This window comes from Suillus subaureus (assembly GCF_016647635.1).
Source record: "Suillus subaureus strain MN1 chromosome Unknown BJ212scaffold_331, whole genome shotgun sequence".
NCBI classification, from domain to species: Eukaryota; Fungi; Basidiomycota; class Agaricomycetes; order Boletales; family Suillaceae; genus Suillus; species Suillus subaureus.
The window spans coordinates 4,390-19,389 of record NW_024538887.1 but is presented as its reverse complement, the minus strand read 5'-3'; the positions used below and the strand labels follow the sequence as shown (position 1 = coordinate 19,389).

Sequence of the window (15,000 nt, the reverse complement as noted above, 5' to 3'; positions counted from 1 at the left end):
GTTGTGGATTTTTCTTTGGTCGTCGTCGTCCCACCTCGCATCGGTCGTAAGGTCGTTTATTCGAACTCTGTCATTCGATAATTTTGCCTCTTCCGTTTCGTGTGCTTTACGCTCATTCGCTTAGCTCGTGCCGTCTTATATGTGTACACCTGCATGTTATGTATCATTATTTAGATCACGAAGGGGGGGCGTTCAGATTCTATAGTCAAAACGCTGATCTCCCTGGTCCGCTTCAACTTCCATCGATTCCTGTCGACAATACAAATCCCAACATGACATATCGCGAATGTCAAATAATACATAGTACAGCTTTGGACATCCACTTTTGAAGTTTACTCAAGGGAGGCTGTAACACACGGAGGATACAGTGCTGTTGACGCAAAGGGGCTTGGCAAAGAGGAACCTGGATTGTAAAGTAACACAAAAACACGGAATACAAAACACCGGTAGGCCCAAGGCTCAGGACCAAGATGTGCAGCTGGCACAAAGAGTTCATTATGTCCCTCCCGGCATACACTATATGCTCGTTTTCATCCTCCAGTCAACTTCTTGTGCGTGAGCAGTTGGCAAGCAGTATGGGCATGTTGAGCACGTCATTGGTGGATTTGTATTTGATGATACCATGAGTAAAGAAGCAGAAGCGAGGAACTGTGTGAGGAACCGGTACTGGATAGGCGCGTTTTTGGTTCTTGGGAAGCTAGATAATGTCTGTTAATCCTTCAACAGCAGCCAGGCGTCAGCTCGAACTGTATACTCTCAGCGAAGGCAATTGTGTGTATGAGGTCAGATGTGTTGACACATTTAAGTGGGTAAAAACTAGGACACACTTCCCAGGAAGGGTCAGTGCAAATTTCCCTACAGTCATCGGGAGTCATTGTACTGGTATGTCGATACACTGCCCCATCCTACTTCTCCGCCTGCGCCATAAAGTTCCTGATACTGTTCATCCTGGTCAGTCCACAAGTCAATTGATGCTGATAGAACACATATAATTCTTATTCTTCACCGTAGATTCCAGAAGCAAACACCACACGGCCTGTCTGTGTCTGCAGAAAGAATAAGCGCATCTGGGCCCAGCATGGCCACCTTTACACGCTCTGCAAGAGGTTTGCCTGGAGGTGCGAAATCCTTTCCACCAAAGATCGTGAAGAGTGTTCCCAACGTGAGGTATTTCATGGCGAGGCCAAAGATGACACTACCAATCCGGTGGGTTGGTAGCTAGTAACGGGATATGTACAAAGAGAGACATGTCGATGTTCTAAAATGGAGGAACAGGTTGAAGCAGGAAATAGATCGGGTTTTCCCGGACCGAGCTAGTTCTTAGACTCTTAATACCTTAGACGATTCGACGAAGGAACACGATTTGACAAACGTCGTTCACACTAATTGAAGTATTATGCAGAGCTACAGTCACGCATTGAACAGCATCCGAGCAATGGTCACTCCAACCTCTTCAAGGATGTTTCTCAAATGCTCCGGTAGCATATCTGATGGCGGCGTCAACTCACTGGGCTTGCTCCCGCTCAGCCTATATTCCCAGTCTACCCCAATCACACCTCCCTGTAGACGCATACGTGTCCTTGCACAATGTAAAGCAGACAGAAGAAATTCTAGCCAAATCATGGAAGGCGTAGCCTATGGCACCAGGCACATGCTCGCTCAAGTGCTCAATTTCGCTCCCCTTCCGAATCCTCCATACACGTTTTTGAACTGGGTACAATAGCGCTCCTCCTTTCAGGATCAAAATTTACCACCGCGACCTTCACCCGTGCACTCGGGTCCAGCATTCCCTTTCTTTTCATGCACCTCCCTCTCCCTTCGCCAATTTCTTCACATTCACGTGTTGAAGCCACCTTCGGAGAAGTTGGCTCTACTTTTTGGCACCCCTCTCTTGGTGGTGTGCAAGTTCTTCTTCGCGGGGAACTTGATGTTCTAGGGGAACGCAATCCGGGAGAGTGGGCGGCCTGAGTTGTGGTGCCGTGACAAAAGGGTGCAGAACTGGACGCTAGGTACGCTTGGGGAGTGTCGACACCCTTGAGGACATTGATCGTTAACTCGGGTGGTCATCCATGTATGGATGACTTGACTTGGGCGTTCAATGTGACATTACTATTGTATGTATACATACCGCGTATTCCTCTCTACTTTGGTCACATCTTGCAGAAGCGCCAACTGGGCGTGTGACCGCATTTGCATGTTCATTTGATTTCATTCCAATTTGACTATCACTGGTCATATGTAAGACGGAACAAACCGAGGCGCATCGAAATTTGAACAGAAGTCACCTCACTACCAAGGTTGCCAGCAACCACGGCATCAATCAAATCCAGGCGTCTACCAGGTCCGCTCATCACCCCCTTATCATCAACTCTTATATTTTGCACGTTACCTGAAGGCTTATTGTCTACCCATTTGAGAAACACTGTCCCTCCTCAATCAGGGCCATGTCCCGTGAAGAAGCTGAGTCAAGCACATCAGCTGGGGGAAGAGAAGTGCTGTTGGACTCATCGGCACATATGAGACCTCTAGCGGGAGAGAAGGATCCACCACCATATGGTGCACAACATCGCCAGGATGCTCTTTGGGAAGGTGAGTGGACCGTATCGGGATACCCACTGACTTACTCAACAAGAAGCAGGCGGGAACGAGGTACTCCCTCCTCAATGGCAACAGTATACCGTGTCGGATGGTAGAACACAATATCAAGATGACACATTGATCATATCTTCATCGACCCGACCTTTACCAGGTGTACGACTAGGTGGGCGAAGAAATTGTCACTAGGAGCGAGGGACTCATGACGAAGCATAGATGCACTTGGACAAATTGCTGCTGCTGGATGCGAATGGCACATCTCACCACTTGGTCGGTCCTACTTTGTCAATCATAACACCCGGACCACGTCATGGAGGAAACCAACACCAGAACGTCCAGCAGGGAGCTTGACTCCGGAGTGCATCATCGAAGGTCACTCTGATTGCATATGGAGTCTTGTCTGTGTAGGCACCAGTTGCAATATACTGAGCGCGTCAGAAGACTGTTCAATTCGCCAGTGGCAATGGGACGGAGAGCCAGTGGGAAAGCCTTTGGATAGCCATGGGGCACAGGTAGGCCCAATGGCAGTATCGCCGGATGAAACAATGTTTGTGAGCGGAAGTCCAGACGGCAGACTACGGCTGTGGAACATCAAGAAGGGCGGTGTAGTTGGCGATCCGTGGGAGGGCCACAATGGTCAAGTGAGGTGCCTCGATTGGTGTCCCAATGCCCTGGAGATAGCAAGTGGATCGACCGACGGCACCATACGACGCTGGAACCCGGACACTGGGCGACAAATAGCACCACCGATAGAGACCGGTCACGGCTGGGTGAATGCTGTCAAATACTCTCCGCAATGTGACAAATTTATGAGTGGCGGAGTGGACAAGACGATCGGTGTGTGGTCAAAGGATGGGCAGCTGCTTATGAAGATCAAGGGACATGAAGACATGGTGACGTCGTTATGTTGGTCCAAGGATGGCGCATACATCTTCTCCTCATCATTTGATCACACTGTCCGAAAATGGCGCTTGATTGACAGGGAGGAGCTCGTCGTTTATCGGGGTCACACCAACGCTGTTAGATCCCTCTGTCTGTCCCATAATGAAAGCCATCTTGTTAGCGCGGCAAGGGACTACTCCGTTCGCATCTGGGATCTCAAGACGAATCAGCAAGTAGGAGACCCACTCTTGCATGACGACGAACTCTTGACTGCTGTCATATCCCCCGATGGAAAATCCATTGCCAGTGCTGGAAAAGACGCAAGAATTTATATATGGAGTGTGGAGGCAGCGCTCAAACAACAGGGTGTGCGTGTCTGCATTGTGTTTCGATATCTTTTCTATTTTCTAAGGGTTTGGTTGTTGTTCAGGGTGCGGATGATACTAATGCGAAGCCCAACATGTTGTCCAAGGCATGTCAGTTTCGTGTCTTTTTCCTACTCGTTCTTACCTTTTTACTAGAGACGTCCAAGCCGACCGAGAGATGTGCGCCAATCAGTAATGAACGGCAATGAGACTAATAGTTCCACGCAACCTGTTCAACCTGCAGCAAGGATACAAGGATCTGAAGGACGGCCAACGGCAACACAAGGCTCAAGTGGTGAGGCCGGAGAAGTTTCCTGTGAGGTTAGTTGCTGTGGATTTTTCTTTGGTCGTCGTCGCTCTACCTCGCGTCAGCCTGTCATTCGATAATTTCGTCTCTTCCCTTACACATCTGGGATCTTACTTACACACAGCTCGTGCCGTCCGATGTACATCGTATGGTGTGTATCATACCTTCAGATCATGCTCTGTTATCATCTCATCTGTTGCATCGCCGATGTCTTTGATCTGTTCCCACTACCAGCGAACCCAAATGAACCTGTCGACACAAGACAAATTACAACACAACATATCGCGAATGTTTATCAACACACGATATCTAGGTGTCCGCTCGAGGTCAAGCCGCATCACACGGAGAATGGAATTTTATTGACAGAAAGGAACCTGACAAAGAGGACTCTGAGTTGTCAAGTATAATACTCGCTCTGAATTCGAGCCTCCAGCAACCATTTGACAAGCACGCAGCACACATCAGCCATGAGGTCATCTGCTAAAACTCTCTATTGTTCGATGATGTTCTCTTCCCTTTCGTGTGCATTTAGGACTGTCTCACATGCAGCTCAACATGCCATGAACGTTCGGTATTTTATTTTGTCAAGATGACTCTATGCCATTGTCTCATAATTTTCAGATTATGACTACTCATCAATACTTGATGCTTAGAATTTGCTAGAGAGCCATCGTTGCTCCAATGAGACATGAGTATACACAGTCGATTTCGCAGTCGGTGGAGAGTGGACGAAATTATCCGCGTGTGGTCAAGGGACGGCAAACTTCTCACCCTCATCAAGGGACATGAACACTCGGTGACATCGTTGCATTGGTCCAAGGACGGCGTACATATATTCTCTGCATCAGTCGATAACACCATCCGAATATGGCAGTCCATTGATGGGAAGCAGCTCGCCGTTCTTCGGGGTCACACTCACAGCATCAACTCTTTCTGTCTTACCCCCAATGAAAGCCATGTCGTTAGTGCATCAACTGCTCCATTCGCACCTGGGATCTTGAGACGAATCAGGAAGTCGGAGATTCCCTCTTGCATGACGATGAACTCTTCGATGTGATCATGTTCCCCGATGGAAAATACATTGCTAGTGCTGGAGTTGAAGCAAGAATCTATGTATGGAGCCTGGAAGCAACCCTCGAACATCATGGTGGAGATCAAGTTGAGGTGCGCATGCGCATTATGTTTCAACATCTTTACTACAGTTTGGTCGTTGTTTAGAGTGCGGATGGCGATGCAAAACCGGGTGCGAAGCTCAAGGCGAGTAATCTCTGCTTCTGTTCCATACAGTATCTCACCTTTCCGATAGGGACGTACTGCTCAATCAAGAGACGTGCGATAGTCAATTACGAACAACGACATCCCTCGCTCATTTATTCTATTAGATTCTGAACGCCCGTCTGGTCGCTACACAGCAGGCCAGAAAGAGAGGTTTGGCAAGATATGTCAGTACAGTTTCTTGTTCTTAACCTCTCTCTCGTCTGACACTGATATAGGGTGACGACTTTTGGGGCGATGACACAGACCGCACACCTCATCGCCCAGCTCCAAGTGCAAGCACATCATCTCGCGTTCATTGGCGCAGTTTTTTTAGTTCCACAAATCTCGGCCCTCGACCTGCAAATGCAACACCGCACCAGCCCCGACATTGGAGTTTCAAATTATTGCCTGTAGGAACCTCCAGCCGCACCGTTAATGTAGCTGCTGCTCGCGAGGAAGATTTGAGTGGTTCGCCATCGTTCCTCTCATCGAATTAAATACATTGGCAGAGATACGGTATTGCCCCACCCACCGAGGCAGAAGTGGCCGCAGCTATGGGTCATACTACGACTTGCGACGAGGCCAATGGTTCGACGCCGCTAGGCCAAGCTGCAGTGGGGGTACAAGGTTCAACTGGTGGAATGAGAAAAGTCTCCTACGAAGTTAATTGCTGTGGATTTTCCTTTACTCGCCATTCTTCCTCGTCGGGTCAATCATGAGGTCATTCTGTTGAATGTCGATTGCTCTATGATTTTTCCTCTTTCCCTCCGTGTGTTTACTTATACCTGTACAGATAGGGAGACATATGCATTATTTTTTCAAGTTGGCGGAGCTGGAGGATGAAGAATTCATGACAGAATATCTCAGAATATTCGCCATATCCGCACCTGTCCAAACGACAAACGAAGCCAATTTGAGTCCTACAGAGTAAGACAAGTTATTTGACTTGCTCAGTCGCTGCAAAATATGCCCTCTACTGCAAGCCAACTAGAACGAGGCCTAAGAGCACTTCAAGTGAGACTTCACATCCATTCGCCGTTTACCATCCTTCATTCGGATCTCCAACTCACAAGAAGAGTCCAGCTCGGAGCGGTGGGTGCCTGCTGAACGCAAAAAGGGTAAACCTCAGTTCGCTCTCGCAAGACCTCTTCCAGCTGCAAATGGCTTTGCCAGTTGTTCGGTTTTCCCATTACTCTCGACGACCTTAAACATCTGACCACCGTCGTTTTCAGCCATCTTCATCCAGGCGAGATACTTGACACCCCGACGTTCATGTTCTTGAACTTCCCTACATTCATCCAGCAATCTCTCCGTCTTCCCATTTGCAGTCGTTCGTGGCCAAGTGGTTGGACCATCTGAGAATATTCCGTCCGAGTCCACGGCGCCGCCTACAGTTGCTTGTAGTGTGGAAAGATTCAGATTCAGATGATCACTGTTCAACGCAACGCCAAGTGCGTATCCTGGAGAAGAAAATTTGGCGCCCACCGGGATGGTGGGTGGATTACCATCACCCTTGGTTTTGGGAGTGAGTGTCCATATTCTTTCGAACGCCGTTCAACTGATTCCATTATGCCCTCTTCAGTTGAGTGACCCTCTATCATCTTTCCAACTTAACAATGTGATCAACATGAAACTTCACTAGCTCGTCCACTTTCTCCATTCATTGCTTTGATGTCGTCATTCTAATTCGTCCGATGAAAATCGAAAGGTAACGTTTGATTGATTGTGAACGGTAGGGTTTGGAGCGGTGGCATAGTGTATTTCGAAACCCAGTACACGGTCTTTCCAAGGCCCCATGTACGATGTTGGATTGGCGACACGGAATCAATTTCATCCCTGCTTTCCATCCAGGCTTGTCCTTTCACATTCTTGCGAGCCAAGCGTGAAACTCGGGAGTTATAACAGATCCAGTAATGACGAAAGGTCGAGACAGTAGTCGTGGAATTTTCATGGGGTGCACTTAAATATCCTGAATGGGACAATGTACAAATCGCTTCTGCCGAGTCACGGAATCTCATTACAATTCTACAGAGTAGAGGCGCCAATGTAATCTGATTCTCGGTTGGTACAACTTGAACGACTTACCGTGGATGTTATCATATTCCAGCAACAATTGATCGCCTGGATAGTAATATACTGAGTAGAACACTCATCAGCCGTGCTCGTCAGTTTTCAGGTCATCGAGAAGCTGTTGGAAGTTGAGTGAAAAAAGGACCCAGTAACCAGTTGCTTGCCCGTCCGCAACATCTCGTGGGCCAGTAATTCGTATCCAGCTCAAATACAAGTTCAGGATTAAGAATATCATAAAGCAAGCGGGAAATGCCGTCGGCACCAAGTCGGACTACCATTAGCCCAGCTGAATAAAGACCCCAAACCTTCACCCATTCTGTCGTACTCTTGACACAGGCTGGTCGAATAACATTGGATGCCGTCGTCCTGGTATCCCATTGCAAGTCCCGAACGCTTATCTGGCATCGATCAGGAGGAGGCCCTTCAATTTCACCTGCCTCTTAAGTCGATGGACAGGTTTCGCAACGGGTCAGTGCAGGCAGAGATAGGAGCGATGGCAAGTCTTCTAGATGTTGAAGGATTACATGCTGTGGCACTCTACGCGATTGCTCCTGGTCTTTATGATATTTCCCTCCTTCCCACTGTTCCCGCAAACGGTAAGGGTGCCTGCAGTTCCTATCGGATACAAGGGGGAGGACAGTTGCATGAAATACTCGCGCTTCCATCCTTCTGCGTCTACTACGATTGTGAGTAGCTTGGAGGAAAAGAGGTTGATGGGTGGTGGGATATCAGTCTAATCTGGGTGCACTTCTAGAACACTTGGAATTTGCAACATCTATTTTCTAGGGAACATTTTTCGAGGCATCATACCAGGGGCTGCGGACCAATGATCTAAAAGGATGGTGCATAGTGACGGTGCGATGAATCCGGTTTCGTTCAGTACTGACAATGAGAGGTCGATGGTTCTCAGGGACTCACAGCCAGAGACTGACTCATTGGTAGCTGCAGTGCCGGCATTATGCAAAAAGTGCTGCCCGAGATCGGCTACAAGGCAACTTGGATAAGTGTTCAGCCTCCTACCGTCCTCGTCACAACTGGTAGAGTGAATGATCTCAATATGTTGGAGAACCTCCACCTCAAAAGAGTATGTTGGAGGCTCGGAGCGATATGAAATATTGTGTGTTTGATCGATCGATGGACCATGGTACGGGGTATTTTGAAACCCGGTCCGCTATGACCGGATTGAACCTGATTTACTTCCGCTGGCCAATTTCAACTTGCTTCCAACTTTCCATCTATAGGGCTCGTCGTCCTTTGATGTTACCATATCCTAGTAATTGCAATCTGAAGCACCTTTACCTTGAGCTTGTGAATGCATTGGTAGATAAGTTCTGAGGTTTCTTAAAGAGATACGGTGGGATGAAATTAAAGCTGTGCAAATTTGAACTTAGGCGTTTCCGAGTCGTGCATCTTACGCCGCGTCACAGTCTCTGCCGCAGGCTCGCCAGTGCTAGTGCTCGTTTGACCTCCGTATTGGCCTCGTTCCATCATATAAAATTAGTGATACCCAGTACAATTTGCGTTATAAGTTTGTTCTTCACTGGATTGCCGGTGACTAGTTATACTACTGTCGAATCACCATCGCTCAACGAGTGAGGCTGTAGAAACTAGTCAAACTCACCTCTCCCTTGCGACACCCCTTCTCGCTTTCTGGTTCGTCACGGGTGTATGTATAAATCTGGTGCGCTCCTTCGATCTTGTAATTAAAATCTTGACTGACTATCATATCTATCAAAGGTCCGTCATGGCTCAATCAGGAGGACATTGGCACCCCAATCCACAGCTCATGCAGCAAAATTCTATTCCACAGGGTTGGCAAGGCACCTGGCCCCCACCAGCTGGCGTTTCTCTTCCTCCAAACTTCCCTGGTCCACCACCTATGCCGCCTGGCGCCAACACCCACTCGCATTGGAAGGCTGGTTTCTGGCAGTATAACCCCGCCTATAACATGAATGCAGGTTCCGGTGTTCCTTGGGCACCCGGAATGGGGTGGGCTCAGAACGTCCCTGCTAACTTTAATCCCTATAAGCGCGTCCCGCGTCCGGCAAGCCCGAGCTACTGGAGGACACAGCTTACCGACAATGGTCTTGGTTTGGAGAACATGGTCCCTGCGAGGTGTGTGCGTGGTTTGGCCTTCAGAGATGATCTAGCTTGAAGGACACTGTAGAACAGATCGAGATCGAGAATCCACCAGAGATGTACAAGGGGATGCTGTGCCACAAACTCCGTGGATATGGAATCCTCCAAGTCTGTTGGCGACGGATGGAGCAGACCGTGCTACCCCGACGAAGGACTTCAACAATCGTCGGAGCTCCCAGGATAGTACCCGGAGTAACTCGACCCCGACCAGTTATGGGCCCCCACAAAGAGGTTCACAGGACAGCCACAACACTACAAGCACTGGCACACCTGTACGAGACTATTTTTATAGTCATCCAGCCTCAAGACACGGTTCTTTAGACAGCCTCAGCTCCCGCTCACAGGGGCTGAGCCAACATTCCATCTCTCCGGCAACTCCTCCACCACCATCGTCGCACGGTCGTATAGGTTCGATTTATTCGAATCGGACATCATCTGGACCGCAATATGTACCCCCCTTTCCAGCTCCGCCATCTTCGTCTTCGTCTACATCAACAGCCATATCGTCATCAGCAACCCGCTCACAACAGCCTCTTCATGCGCCCATGTTCACGAGAGAGCCAGAGTCATTTATGACTAGGTCAGACCTTCAAACAACATTCTCATCCAATGTCGTGCGGACCCCTACGCACTATCAGGGGACACGCAGACATACGGATGAAGCTCTCGACCACTCGTCACGCTCGTTTTCGGCGCCGAGCGCGAGTACTTCAGTGTCCGCTTCCCGTGGCCTTTCAGTGCCAGAACCCCTTTCACGGCATCATTCATTCCCAACCACGTCCTCACCGTCCTCTATGGGTTCACTGTCTACGTTTACGGAGGATATGGGTAGTGTACTGAGCCCCCTCATTAATTCCGTGCAAAGATCTGCTACTGGTTCGTTATCACGGAGTAGGACAGAACCTGTAATTCCGCCAGCCCATTTATCGACCATCCCAGAGTCTACGTCATCGTCTTCCCATTCGAGCTCAGATGACTTCTTTTATCCTCTATCTGTACCTCCAGATTCTGATGAGGATTCACCAGAATCATCACCTTCGCGTCATCGTGTTCGCACACGAGAGATAGAACGTGAACAGGAAAGAGATCGCGAGCGACGCAGGGACAGGAGCCAATCGTACGAAAGAGGGAGCCGCCTCACGCCATACAATAATAACTCGCGGTCCTCGAATCCTCTTCCGCCACCACCAATGGAGCGTCCCAATCCAGCTGCGTCCGCACCGCCTCATCAGTCCCCAGAGCCTGCGCATTATACACAACGCATACGGAAGGGGTTCTGGAACCGACGGGGGACCACCTCACGTCGAATTTGTATGTCGTCTATGCACCAGAGGAGAGGGCGTATCCTGCGGAGTTGCAGCATTACCCCAGCGAGATGGAAGGATATAAAGATCAGTATGGTGCTTTTGTGCCGTATTTGGCTGAAAGGCCAGAGTTACCTGCGAGTTTGCCGTATCATGGACGGCCTCCAACGCAGCCGTATGACAGCGTGAGTGTTGTGCTTTTTTATTCGTCGATAACATGGCTGATGGGACTTAGTTTGTCATCTACAGTTATCATTGAGGATAGGGGTATAATTTACTCATAGTTGTTGCAAGCGATTGGTGGAGTACCAGGGCATACATACAACAGATCTATTACATTGTATAAATAGAATTATAAATGCCACGGACAGGACAAAACACTACAGATGATATTGACACAAGTACAAGTCACAGGTACAAGTCACAGTGCACAGATGGTGGAATAAATGGAAAGTGAAGCAAGCCTTGAGAACAGGCATAAAATAAGATGGAAAAAAGAGAGGAAGAACACGTCAACGAATGGATGATCACAGAAATTCTAGCCCGATGCTACCATGCTGTTCTCGCATGTGTTCGTAGATACCATCTCCCTTGGGGAACGTTGCTAGACATTCCCAGCAGATATGTGTTTGGCATTTAACGCAGGTCATGTGGTTGCAACCTTCGCTGCGCTCTATAGGAGTCTTGCAGCCAGGGCAATTTTTGACATCATGGGTGGCTGCCCATTCATGATACAGCTTGTCCTCTGCCTGGTCCCGCTCTTCGCAGGTGAACCCATCATGAGCCTCCGTATTGCAACCAGAACAGATGCGAACTAAACAAGAGGGGCATTGGAGAATAACGCCGCCAGGAACTGCACGATATACCTGAGCGCAGTCCGGTGTTGGGCAGTGGTGGAACGCGTCCGACCGCGCGTGAACGTACGACCAGAATGACGCATCACATAGGGAGGCGAAATCCTCACCAGATAGGATTTTTTTGGCGAGGGTGATAGAGATGCGCTCGGTACACGAGGCGTCATCACCGAGGCAGGTGAGAGGGAATGCCTTGTTTTCGACTACAGATACGAGGTAACTCTCAAGGCAAGACGTGCACCAAGTATGTCCGCAGGTGAGAATGATTGGGACTGATGCTTCAGTGAAGCAAACGGGACAGACAGAGCGTGGGGATGGGATGGAGGTGTCTGTGTAACGGCTTTGTACCTTCTCTACTGCTTCACAGGCAATGCGGTAAGCCTGCTCGTTACCTCGCACGACGAGATTGCGCTGATCCGAGATGTTATGTACGTAGCAGTTCTCAGGACCAAGTGTTTTCTGGAGGGTCACGAGGTGTGTGCCGACAAATGGACCAACCACCTTGCCCGATAAAGGGATACGCCGCCATTGTCGCGCCTGTAATTCTTGGAACCGCGTCATGATATCTCGCCGAGCAAGCTGACGCTGTTTAATTGGGCCCAAAAGCAGGATTTTACCCATCCGAGTTCGTAATCCGATTCCAGGATATCGGCTCTCTAGCTCACGAAGGAATAAGTAGCCGGATGGATGAGAAAAGAATCTGTCCCATATGGGTTTCCTTTGGAGAGTCACGACTTCACCATGTTGAAGTTGTTCAAATTCTGCTTTAGCAATTCCAAGATTGCTCAAGTTTTCAGCTGAGATCCTGATGTGAACAGGCCCGTCAGGCGACGTGATGCGGTCAACAAGAGTTACGTCATGGTTGAACCTTGTCCGCCACGTCCACCGAAGGCGAGCAATGTCTCCTTCCAGCATCTTAAACTTGTTCGACGGTAACGAGAAGTTGAGCGACTGAACATGCCGAGCGGATATGTAAGTTTTTCCTCCAATTGCACGAGGACGTTGGCCATCCAGATGATCCCTGGCATTGCTAGCGTCCGCGTGAGTCTCAAAGGTTGCCCAAACGAGAACGGTGCCGTTCCAGATGGGAAGAACAAGATCAAAATTAGACAGATTGCCGCATGAGTGCAACATCCGAAGTACTGCTTGGCGAGCACTGTCGAGTGACTCATAATTGGGGCGTTCGAGTAAAATCGACTCTGCGTTGCCAAACTGCTCCAGATCCTTTCTCTCTGCATCGGGAGGAAGATGAGAAAACATGACGCTGTAAACACCAACTGCGGGTAGGCCCTCATACAATGCGGCTGAAAGAACGTTGCCCTTCATCACAAATCCAGTGGCAGCTGCAATCGCAGCCTTGGCTTCATCAAGGGTTACATACCCTGCGTAACCAACCCGCTGGGGCGCATTCCAGGTAATACGGACGGCGGTGTCCCTGAGCAATGTGGTACCACCTGCGGTAGTGTTCAAAGACAGCTTCGCACTGAGTCTTCTTCCCTGAAATTGGCGTCCATGAAGGGCTATCGAAGCCTCCAAGGCTTGCGCTGCAGTGGAAAACTGCACTTTGACGGTCAACCGCTTGGCACCCTGTCCGTCCGGAATGCATAATTCATCAACTTGGTATGCTTCCAAAAGGGAGCGGAGTTGGGATTCCTTGACGTGCGGTGACACGTCTCCAAGGTGTACCCACCGTGTTTCGAATCCAGTGGTCACGTCCTGTATATCGAAACCGCTACGTAGTTTCACTGTGATATGATCCGCAATTGTCACGGGTATGACAAAATCCTCGGTTCGACGGGTGGTGGGGAGCGGCAGGCTGGGCGGTGGGTGTCGTGATAGGGAGTTGCCAGACACTGGTGCATCATCGGCACGAGTATTCTGAATTGGTGAAGGAGCATTCGTCTGCGATATGTTCTAGTAGTATATGTTGGAGAGTTGAGTGTATTACCAAGCTTATACAACTCACATCATTTGGACTTTTGTGCGAGAAACGGCAAGCGTGACGCATGCACCGACCTTGCAACCAATCATAACAAACTTTCGGCTGGCGACCATCGGGCTTCACAGCATGAGTGCCAGAAATGAAGCATGAGAGGAATGACATACATTATTGAATGTCTGATCCTGCGTGGTTTCTGGTGTGCCATTAGTCGAATCTGCCTGAGAAGGTTGTTCTGAGCCAGGAGATTTCGTTTGAGAGGGTGAAACTTGTGCCATAACGGAGCTAGTTGTGCCAGAAGATGGAGAGTGAATTGAATCTGCGGGTACCGAAATGAGTTCGTTACATTCGACTAACTATGCTAAAATACCTTGATGTGTGCCTCGAGCAACGCCGTTTCGAACAGGTGCTTGATTCTTAACAGAACCTTCGGACGCTTTGACGCCCTCTCGAGTTTTGCTATTTCGATTGAGTGGGTGATCATTCATGGGGTGGTCGGGAACTTGGGCACGAGTGGTGCCGTTTCGAACAGGTAGCTGATGTTTAATGGGATCGGCAGGAACTTGCACGCCGTCTCGTGCATTGCCGGTTCGAAGAAGTGCTTTATCTTTAAGGGGACGGTCACGACCTTGCATACTGTCTCGAGTGTTGCCATTGGGAACAGCTGGTTGATCTTTAGCGGGACTTTGCATGCTGTCTTGAGTGTTGCCGTTGGGAACGGGTGGCTGATGTTGAGGGGGACAGTCGGAACCTTGCATGCCGTCTCGAGTGTTGCAAGTTCGGACAGGTGGTTTATCTTTAACGGGACGGTCGGGAACTGGCATGCCGTCTCGAGTGTTGCCATTTCGGATAGGAGGTTGATCTTTAACGGGACTATCGGCAACGTGCATGACGCCTCGAGTATCGCCATTTCGAACAGGTGGCTGATTCCTGACGGAACTGTCGGAATTCTGAGGAATAGGTCATCATCACACTCATACCATAGTGGTGTCGGACTTGCCAGATGCTCGTGTACGAAAGGACACTGGAACCGAGTACACTCCCCGCGGAGCCAACGGTGGCAGGTGAGATTAGTTGGTATTTTTTTATGGGCATGGGGGCACTGCCTGCGGGTACAGACACCAGCAAACCAATCCCTACACATCTCGTTCATGCCCGAAGTTGACGAACTTCTCATATCCTGCTGAGCGAGCGGATCAATACAACCGTCAGATCTAGAGATAAACCACTGCCCACCGTAGCCGAATTTGATGGCGTTGGGTTAGTCGATTCTCCGAGTGAAGGTTTC

The 15,000-nt window shown here is 49.4% G+C and overlaps 1 protein-coding gene across 1 annotated transcript; it reads right to left on the bottom strand.

Moving 5' to 3' along the window:
* Nucleotides 1–905: 905 nt before the first annotated feature.
* On the bottom strand, nucleotides 906–1,176 carry BJ212DRAFT_1489799 (uncharacterized protein; the record flags this gene model as incomplete). The annotated part of the gene is made up of 2 exons (XM_041341436.1): nucleotides 906–948; nucleotides 1,007–1,176. The coding sequence occupies 2 exons, from the start codon at nucleotides 1,174–1,176 to the stop codon at nucleotides 906–908; spliced, it is 213 nt and encodes a 70-aa protein (XP_041185204.1).
* Between the last annotated feature and the right edge of the window lie 13,824 nt (nucleotides 1,177–15,000).